Below are 9498 nucleotides of genomic sequence, written 5' to 3'. Positions count from 1 at the left end.
CTCAGGTCAAAATGGAATTAAACTAGAAATCACTAACAGAAGGGTAACTGGAAAATCCCCTAAATTTTCATCATTTCCCCCAAATACGTGGAGATGAAACAACACCCTTCTAAATAACATGTGGGTCAAAAAGAAATCTCAAGGGAAGTTTAAAAATATTTTAAACTAAATGAAAATGAAAACACACTTACCAAATTTGTGGGATACAGCAAAAGCAGTGCTTAGAGGGAAACTGGTAGCATTGATCTGAAATCAGTAATTTAGAAGTTTCCACTCTGGGAAACAAGAAAAAGAAGGGCAATTTAAGGAGTGACTTGGTGGCTCCGTCGGTTGAGCATCCGACTTCGGTTCAGGTCATGATCTCGGGGTCCGTGAGTTCGAGCCCCGCGTCGGGCTCTGTGCTGACGGCTCGGAGCCTGGAGCCTGTTTCGGATTCTGTGTCTCCCTCTCTCTGCCCCTTCCCCGCTCATGCTCTCTCTTTCTCTCTCTCTCTCAAAAATAAACATTAAAAATTAAAAAAAAAAAAGTACTGGAATTACCAAACAATATAAGATGTGTGTTTTTGATATATTTAAAGAAAAAGATCCTAAAATAGAAGTAGAGAGCATATAAAATGACCAAGCAAATCTGAAAAGCAAACAACTAGAAGGAGAAATAAGATATTTGACATGTAAAACTCAATGGAAGAGTCGGCACAACCACTTAAAAAAGAAAAAAAAAAACCAACAACTAAATAGATTGGTTTCAGAGCTGAAGAAAGACCCAAAGATGTGTGGAAATAATCCAGAATGCAAAAAACAGAAAATATGAGTTATTAAGAGACAAGGAGGATGGAGTAGAGAGGTCCAATCAGAGTTTCAGTAGAGGCAGAGAAAACAGGTGAAGGTGTGGCTAAAAATTTTCTAGAACAGATGAAAGACAATTCATAGAATCAGGAAACCCAAGGAATACCATTAGGGTAAATACAAAGACAACACCACTTGGGCACATCACAGTAAACTGCAGAATGTCAAAGACAAAAAAGTCTTAAAAGTGTTGGAGACAAAAGTGTCTTCAAAGGGGTAACAACAAATAGATAACAGCTGATGTTATTAATAGCAACAATGGAGACCAAAAGAATATTATTTTCAACATATGAGAGGAAATAACTATTAACCTAGAATTCTGTACCCAGTAAAAAGTAACTTTAAGAAGGGTGATAAACTAAAAGCGAAGAAAAGGTGGGACAAATAACAAAGTAGAAATCTTTCCAAGTACATCAATTACGATAAATATAAATGTTTCAACTGGAAGACAGTGTTGTCTAGATTTAAAAATCCATTTATAGGTTGATCTCTTCTTTCTAAGATTTTTTTTTAATAACCTCTACACCCAATGTTGAGGCTCAAACCCACAATCCTGAGATTGAGTCACACGCTCCACTAAGCCAGCCAGGCGCCCCCATCTGTAGGCTGATTTTACAAGACAATTGAAAGTAAAAGGATACAGATTATTTTAATGTATTTGGACTAGAAGGGAACTTAAGGGGCATCTGTTTTATTATTTATTTATTTAATGAAATTTGTCAAATTAGTTTCCATACAACACCCAGTGCTCATCCCAACAGGAAGGGGCATCTGTTTTAAACCCACCGTGAACATATTTTATAGTGAAATATTGAAATGATTTCTTCAAAGGCCAGAAACAAGTCAGGGTGCCCACTACTTTTCCTCTACCCATACAGGAGGGGCAAGAAGATTAAGAGGTATAAAAATTTTAAAGGAAAAACAAAACTGTCTTCTCACAGATTATTTTATTGTAAACATAGAAAACTCAGAAGAGTTTATAAGTTAATGGTAAGTTTTTGGTTTGCTGTACACACAATCTATTTGCATAAACCATGTATAATAACAAAACATTATCAAATACTTAATAAATCTAACCATGGGGCGCCTGGGTGGCTAAGTCGGTTAAGCGTCTGGCTCTTGGTTTCGGCTCAGGGCATGGTCTCACGGTATGTGAGTTCGGGCCCCGAGTCAGGTTCTGCACTGACAGTGCAAAGCCAGCTTGGGATTCTCTCTCCCTCTGCCTCTGCCCCTCCCCCACTCATGCGCTCTTGCTGTCTCTCAAAAATGAATAAAAAAGGAAGCAATGTGGGGTGCCCAAGTGGCTCAGTAGGTTAAGCGTCTGACCTCAGCTCAGGCCATGATCTCACAGTTCGTGGGTTCGAGCCCCATGTCGGTCTGTGTGCTGACAGCTCAGAGCCTGGAGCCTGCTTCGGATTCTGTGTCTCCCTCTCCTGCCTGTCCCCTGCTCACACTGTCTCTCTCTCAAAAATAAATAAACATTAAAAAAGAAATCTGACCAAAAGAGGCATGATCTTTATGAGAAAAAGTATATAATTTTATTGAAAACATCTAATAGATACACCATGTTCATGACTGAAAAATGCAATTTCATATAGATGCTGATTTTCCCCAAACCGATCTGTAAATTCAGTTGGGTTCCATTCACAATCTCAAAGGGATTTTTATTGGTGGAACTTAACAAGTGGATTCTAAAATTTATGTGGAAGAGCAAGGACCATGGATGGATCTTAGGGAGTCACACAACAGGGGCAGATAAAATGACCCGTGAGACAAAATGGGACAAATAAATTGCGGTAGATTCAGTGGCTCACTATCCAGCAAGGAAAAGGAATGCCCCACAGCTATACACGTTGATTTGGATAAATCTCAGAAACATAATATTGAGTGACTGAATAAACGGTATGATTCCATTTATATAAAATTCAAAAACATGCAAAACCGATACAGACCTAGGTAATGCAATTACAAGGCAAAGCAAGGGAATGGTGAAGACAGCACAGTGTTTTCTCGACCAGGGAGGGCACAGCAGGGACTTCAAAGAAGTGGGTTCCATCTCTTCTTAAATGGGGCTGGGGAGGGAGTTTCTCTTTATTTTATAAATATCTTCTTGCCTCTCCTTACTATTTAATTAAAAAAGAAAGAAAGAAGAGAAAGGAAGAAAGAAAGAAAAAGAAAGGAAAGAAAAAAGTATTCTGGAGGGGTAAAGCAGCACAGAGTGCCAGGCACACCACATTCCTAACAGTTACAAAATAGTTCTTGAACATGCCATTTGGAAAAAACGAAGCCCTAGCAGCTCAAACCTCTGTGGGCATGGGCAGGGCCTGTCAGAAGGATGGACTTCTCTGAGGGTTCCTGGGTGACAAGCCTGCCGTGTCACGGGATGACAACCCCCCACCCTTGGCAGCATCTGTAGACTTTTTCAGTTAACCCCGTTTTGGGTCCAACCCCTCCCCCCCCCCCCTCCCCCAGTGCCCCTGAGACCCAAAGCTTCTTCGAATAGCACCCATCTCTACCCTAGGAGGATAGCTGCTTGGCTGCCAGGGGTAGGGAGTGCCCTGGGGGGAGGGCAACCCAGCTGCCCTTTGGATCAGTCCCCCTACTGTCCGTCCCAAACCTTGCCTTTCATGGTGCCAGGAGAGTTCCTGAGCCTCCAGGGCTCTGGGGGACAATTTGGCTGCTTCTTGGCCCCTCCTTCTAGGAACATTTAATTAATTTCTAATTCTCTGCTAAGAGAGTTTATGAGCCTCCATCCATTTCCCATGTTTCAAAACATCATCAGGTCCTTTGGTCTATTACTGTCTCCCTCCTACTTTCTCTCTCCTTGTAAATTTATACCTGTTTTATTTCTTTACTCTCATTTTAGATTTTAAGAGGAAACAGAGGTAAACCCATGTGTTTAAACCTGCCACATTTAACAGGAAGTCTATTTACTATATTTAAATAAAAATGTTTAACAGGTAGCTCCAGAGAGGAAGAGCTTGGCCTTCTGAGCATCATCCTTCAGATGCTTGAACATCTCCACCTGATTTCTCTGCCTCAGTTTTGCCTACACACTTTCCTCAGCTGTGTAAGGACGAAGGAGAAAGCACAAATATCTGGGTTCAAATCCTGACTCCTCCATTCATTGCCCCATGATCTCAACCCATCAACTCTCATAACTGCTGCCTCTGGTACCAGATTAGCCAAAGAGGCACAGTGAGTGTCGTGGAGATGCTTCTAATTATAAAGCACTGAACCAGGGAAAGAATGTTGCATTCTCTTTCCCTGGATCCCTACATGCAGCCCTGGCCTGCTGTGCCCCAGCTCTGGCCCCCACCAAGGCCACAGGAGGCAGAGCCCTGGCCCCTCATGCCCTCAGGCATTCTGTGGGTCCCAGGCCTGACAGTGAGAGGAACCAGAAACCTAGAAAGATGGAGGGAGTCCAAGAACCAAGTGGGCGCTTTATTAACTTGGCAAAGGGGTGACTAGGCTGGCCAAGCAGCCCCTTGCCAAACCTGCCACTCTGCCAGAGGGCCAATGAGGCAGAGCTGCAGGGCCCAAGCCCTGGACACTGGAGTCCAAGCTGGGCAGGGGCAAGGCCAAGGATGGGACTGGAGTTGCCGAAAGGCATTAAGTACCAGTGCACCTCCCCTCCTGAGGTTAGGGATGGGCCTGAGATGAGTTAGGAGCCCCCTCTCCTGCTCCCCTCTCCCCGAACAGCTCTGGCTCTTCCTGGAGTCAGGAGGCTGTGAGGCCCACATCAGCTGCAGTCTGGAAGGTGATCCCGTCTCCGGGCAAGGGGGAGGCCAGGAAGGGCCAGAGCCAGACAAGGACCCAGCGGGGCCCCAGGGCCGCCTGCAGGTTGTGGCAAGGGCCCAGATCATAAGAGTGCTGGCCCCGAGCCCACTCCCACGTGGTCTGGCCCCGCAGCAACAGCATCCCATGGAAGAGCAGCCCAGCCCCGCACAACAGTGCACCTGCCACACACGTGTCGGTCACAAAGGCCAGGGCAAACTGCGCCAGAGACACTCTGCCTGCAAGGAGAAAGCAAGAGGGTCAGGGAGCAGCAGCGGGCCCAGTCCTCCCAAAGCCCAGCTCCTGCCCTCACCTTCTACTGCGAAGCAGGGGCTCGTTCCTCTGCTCAGCAAACACTCTGGCTGTTCCTTAGGCAGCCCCCATTGGTGACCTGGGCAGACACAGCTCCTTACCCAAGATCTCGGCTCAGGTCATGATCTCACAGTTCGTGAGTCTGAGCCCTGAGTCAGGCTCGGCGACTACTGGTGTGCAGCCTGCTTGGGATTCTCTCTGTCCCTCCCCCACTCTCTCTTTTTCTCTCTCTCTCTCAAAATAAATAAATTAAAAAAAAAAAAAAGAAGAGAGAGGGAAACCAGAAAGAAAGAAGGAAACAGGATGCAGGAAGGGCTGTTGGAGAATCCAGGATACAGGCCATCCAGGAGGTTGGAGGTCAGCAGTCTTGAGGCAGAAAGGTCTTGTACCCGGGCAAGTCCTTCAAGAAGCTTGGCTGCTAGGGGTGCCTGGGTGGCTCAGTCGGTTAAGCGTCTGACTTTTAAGCATCTGTCTGAATCTTGACTTCAGCTCAGGTCATGATCTCATGGTTTGAGTTTGAGCCCCACGTCAGGTTCTGCACTGACAGCTCAAAACTGCTTGGGATTCTCTGTCTCCCTCTCTGCCCTCTTCCCTGCTTGCTCGCTCACTCGCTCTCTCTCTCTCTCTCTCTCCCCCCCCCCCTTTCTCTCTAAAAAATAAATAAATAAACATTAAAAGAAGAAGAAAAAAAAGCAGCAGTAGCAGCAGCTTGGCTGCTGACAGGAGAAGAGCCAGGAGGCAAGAGCTAGGGAGGAGGAGGATGTGGGGTGAAGAGAGGCTTTGTACCGATGGGAAAACCCAGAGGAAGCGTGCAGAGAGAGCCTGGGTTGGCAGGAGGAGAGCAGGCCCACAGCGAGGCTTCTGAGCAGGGAGGACGGGCCAGACATCAGGAGAAGCCGGAGGCAGTCAGGTTGGATCTGCTGGGGTCCACAGCCATGAACACGGCATGGTACCAACTGCCATGAAGTACCGAGCATCTCTGGAAGCTGGCAGCAGCCAGGGGCAGACACAGAGAAGCCAGGAAGGCACAGCGGGAGGCAGACAGAGCAAGAGGATTGAGATGTTGGCAGAAGAATGGTGAGAATGAGGATTCTAAGCTGGATGTGGGGGCAGTGACGTGGGGAGGGCTGATGGACAGAAAGGTGAGGGCCAGGCGCTCACGAAGCAGGCGTCCTGGAGTGTCAGAGTGAGAGCTGGCGAGAAGGAGAGGAGGTGGGGAGCAGAGAAAGGGGTGACAGGCTCATAGCGTGATTTGGGAGGTGTTGGCTCTGACACAGTTTGGCCTCTGACAAGGTCTAGGGTGGATGTGGGAGTAGAGGGAGGGAGTCAAATGGAGGAGAAGGGCAAGAGGCTGAGCAACGGGGACACTGATTGGGCCATTCACCCAGACTTTCAGACACCCAGGATTTCACCAGGGCCCAGGGCTCAGAGGGCAATGGCCACAGGGAGGTGCAGCTGGAGGGCTTGGGTCTCAGCGGAGGCAGGGGGTCATCAAGGAGGCCGCTCAGGGAGCCAGTGGGCAGAGGAAGACACTGCCATCCCCACTGGGCCTTCCAAGGCCTCCCCCCAGGCTGCAGGGAGGGGCCCTTGGGACAGACTGGGGTTTGGAGAGGATAAGGAGACACAGTGACCACTGAATGGTCATGGAGTTTAGTAACCGCAGGACAAGGTTACAAAGGGGACCACGGAGGAGTCGGGAGGAAGGAGTCAAGGGAGAGAAACCCCAAAGCATTTCAGGGGGAGACAACAAATAGTATAAAAAAAAAATAGGGGGGGGGTGGATTTTATCTCAGGGAGGCGGGGGGTCGTCAGAAGAAAGAGGAATAAGTCTGTCATCCAGAACATGGCCTCTCCATCAACCTCCTGATCCATGTCCTCTCCTCCCAACTTCCAAAGCCTGGAGCTTCCCCTGACTATAAACTTCACTGGCTCCCTACTGTCCAGTCAAGTCAGGGCTGGCTATCTCCTCACACCAGCATCCAGGACCTCCACCATCCAGTCTGAACCTACTCCCTGTCCAACCTTTATGCCTTTGCTCAGGCTGCTCCCCTCACTCAGAATGCACCCCCACTTAGAATGCTCCCTCCCCATCCCAACCTATGTCCTGAATCCCCACTAGTCTTTCCTTCTGTGCCCACACCTAGAACCCTTCCCTGATTCTCCCAGCCAGAACTCTGTACCTGTGTCAAGACCCTGTATTTTACTGTACTGCACACCCAGCTGAATCCCGGGCTGCCCTCACCCCCCATAAATGACACTGGGACTGGGTCCCCAGGGCACTACCAGGAGAACCAGCCAGAAATCCCATCCCCCACCAGAATGGCCCACTGCAAAGCTCCCCACCTGTGAGCAGCATGAGCCAGGGCAGCAGGAGGAGGGCCGCGATGTGGAGGGGTGCATGGGCTCGCAGGAGGGCCGACAGGGCAGGACCCAGCAGCACAGAGACGTGGAGCAGGACGCCCGCAGCATGAAGCAACAGGCACAGGAAGGGCCGGTAGTTGCGGAATCCCACGCAGCGGCCCAGCAGGCGACAGTGGTGATCCCGACGAAGGATGCAGACGCGGCAGGCGGAGCAATGCCCACTGCGTGGTGGCACCTGGCTTTGGCACTGGTAGCAGTAACTGCAGAGAAGGAACCACAGAGTCAGTTCCCCCAGCAGCTCTGAGCACCTCGTCAGGCCCGGTCAGCCTCTGAGCCCATCCTGGGGAAGCAGGCACAGCCGCTGTCCTCACTAAGCCTCAAGTTCATCATACATAAATGCAGGCTGAACACCACTTCCTGGGCCCTTCCAGTTCTAGCACTGCAGGTCCGAGGGCTCCTGCAGCTCAGACATCCCGTCCTAAGGCCTCTAACACCCAGGAGCAAACTTCTCACTTCCTCTGTGCTCACCACGTTGGTCCAAGTCACCAAAAGATCACTGGATTACTGCAACAGACTCTTAATTATTCTCCCTGATTCCAGCTTTGTTTCCTCCTAGTCTAGTCTCACGCCAGCACCCAGACTGATCCTTAGAAGTCTAAGTCGTGCCCTTCTCCTCTGCTCAAAACCCTCCAGTGGCTATCCATCTCACTGCCAGTAAAAGCAAAGCCTTCAGTGTCCTGCAAGGTCTTTCCATCTCCAACCTCTCTCCTCCCCCTCTCACTCCACACCAGCCACCATGGCCTTCTTGCTGTTCCAGGAACATGCAAGGCACATAACTGCCTCAGAGTCTTTCCACTGTCTATTCCCTCTGCCTGGAATGCTCTTCCCCCAGATCCCCACATGGTTAACTCCCCCACCTCCTTCAAGTCTGTGCAAATACCTACCTTGACTACCCTATTTCAAACTGCAACCTGCACACCGTTTACTCTGCTCTTTTTGTTTCCATACCACCAACATCTTCTAACATTCTATACAATTTGCTAATTTATTATGCCTGTAACTAATCATCTGCCCCCTCCCCCACTGAAATCAGCTCCAGGGTGTCAGGAATCTATTTTATTGTACCTCCAGTGGCCGGAACAGTACCTTGCACATAGCAGGTGCTCATTAAATATTTGCAAGTGAATGAATGATACGTCTTCAGGATCTACCATCCAGGTTCTAAAAGAGTGTTCCGGCTCTAACAAGCGGATCCTATTATAATCTGGTTCTAACATCTTCAGGTCCTAGGGCGCCTCCCCCAGTCCAAGGCTCCTCCTGCTTTCCCCCCTCGCCAGATCCCGCGCCCCACTCACGCCCAGCCCTGGCCCAGACCGCGGCCGGCCAGCATCACGCCCCGGATGCTGGGATCGGAGCGCAGGAAGAGCCCCACGTTGCCCAGCAGGTTGAGCAGCTGGAAGGCGGCCAGCACTAGCTGCAAGGCCCGAGCCAGGGGTCCCAGCGGGGGTGGCCCGGGACCCAGAACTAGCACATAGGCCAGCTCCAAGCCCACAGCCGTGGCCCACAGCGCAGTGAGCACGAGGGGCAGCCGCGCGGGCGCCCCCTCCGCGCTCCCCGCCGCCCAGGGCTGCCCCATGGCCTGGACCCCACCGGCTACCGGGTCCCTAGTACACCACCGCTTCCGTATTGGGGCGGGGATAATGGCAGACGGACGCCCTCTACGACCAATAGAAGCTCGAAGGGGGCTTAGAGTCACAGGGAGCGGCCCGAAGATGCAGACATGTGATTGGACGGCCGAACGAGCCAGCGAGAAGCTTGGAATCCCGTTGGCGCTGGAGCAGGGAAGGACAGCACGTTATAGCTCCGCCCGCCAGCGGAGGCCACGCCCCTCCACCGAAGCTACGCCCTCTGCTCTCGCTGGCTGGTTTGGAGGATTGAGTTGCAGACTCGGTGGCATCGGGGTTTCCCGGCTCAGCACATTCATTCCCCCTCAACCCCCAGCCGCCCCGATATTAATAGCCCTGCATCGGCTCATCCAGCTGGCCTGGAACCCCTTCCCATGCCCGAGTGTCTCCATCACCCCAGAAAACATTCAAACAGCTCAGCGCCTCGCTGTTTCTGACTGTGAAATGGGGATAGGGCTCTATGTTTCCCACCAGCGCCGCGCAGGGAGAGGGTCAGGAGGAGGCCTAAGGGGCAGCTT

The 9498-nt window shown here is 50.5% G+C and overlaps 1 protein-coding gene across 2 annotated transcripts; it reads right to left on the bottom strand.

Annotated features, from left to right (window-relative positions):
* Positions 1 to 2360: 2360 nt before the first annotated feature.
* On the bottom strand, positions 2361 to 8998 carry ZDHHC24 (zDHHC palmitoyltransferase 24). 2 transcript variants are annotated; one of them, XM_060607330.3, is made up of 3 exons: positions 8651 to 8998; positions 7278 to 7555; positions 2361 to 4861 (listed from the first exon to the last, which is right to left on the bottom strand). In XM_060607330.3, exons 1-3 carry the CDS (start codon positions 8929 to 8931, stop codon positions 4566 to 4568), a joined length of 855 nt encoding a protein of 284 aa, XP_060463313.1. In that variant the 5' UTR covers positions 8932 to 8998; the 3' UTR covers positions 2361 to 4565. The 2 variants fall into 2 exon arrangements, with proteins under 2 accessions (XP_060463313.1, XP_060463314.1); XM_060607331.2 differs by lacking the exon at positions 8651 to 8998 and adding an exon at positions 8442 to 8643.
* Positions 8999 to 9498: the final 500 nt, after the last annotated feature.

The sequence above is a fragment of the Panthera onca genome, chromosome D1 (assembly GCF_046562875.1).
Source record: "Panthera onca isolate mPanOnc1 chromosome D1, mPanOnc1 haplotype 2, whole genome shotgun sequence".
Taxonomy (NCBI): Eukaryota; Metazoa; Chordata; class Mammalia; order Carnivora; family Felidae; genus Panthera; species Panthera onca.
The sequence above is the reverse complement of the archived record's forward strand: the minus strand, read 5'-3'. Positions and strand labels throughout refer to the sequence as shown.

Bases quoted from the DNA above. Each gene is read 5' to 3' on its own strand.
- ZDHHC24 (XM_060607330.3), bottom strand. From the start codon at position 8,931: ATGGGGCAGCCCTGGGCGGCGGGGAGCGCGGAGGGGGCGCCCGCGCGG. The intron at 7,556-8,650 runs GTGAGTGGGGCG...CCTTCTCTGCAG, and splicing joins GGTCTGGGCCAGGGCTGGGC to TTACTGCTACCAGTGCCAAA. The intron at 4,862-7,277 runs GTGGGGAGCTTT...TTCTCCTTGCAG, and splicing joins CTGGCTCATGCTGCTCACAG to GCAGAGTGTCTCTGGCGCAG.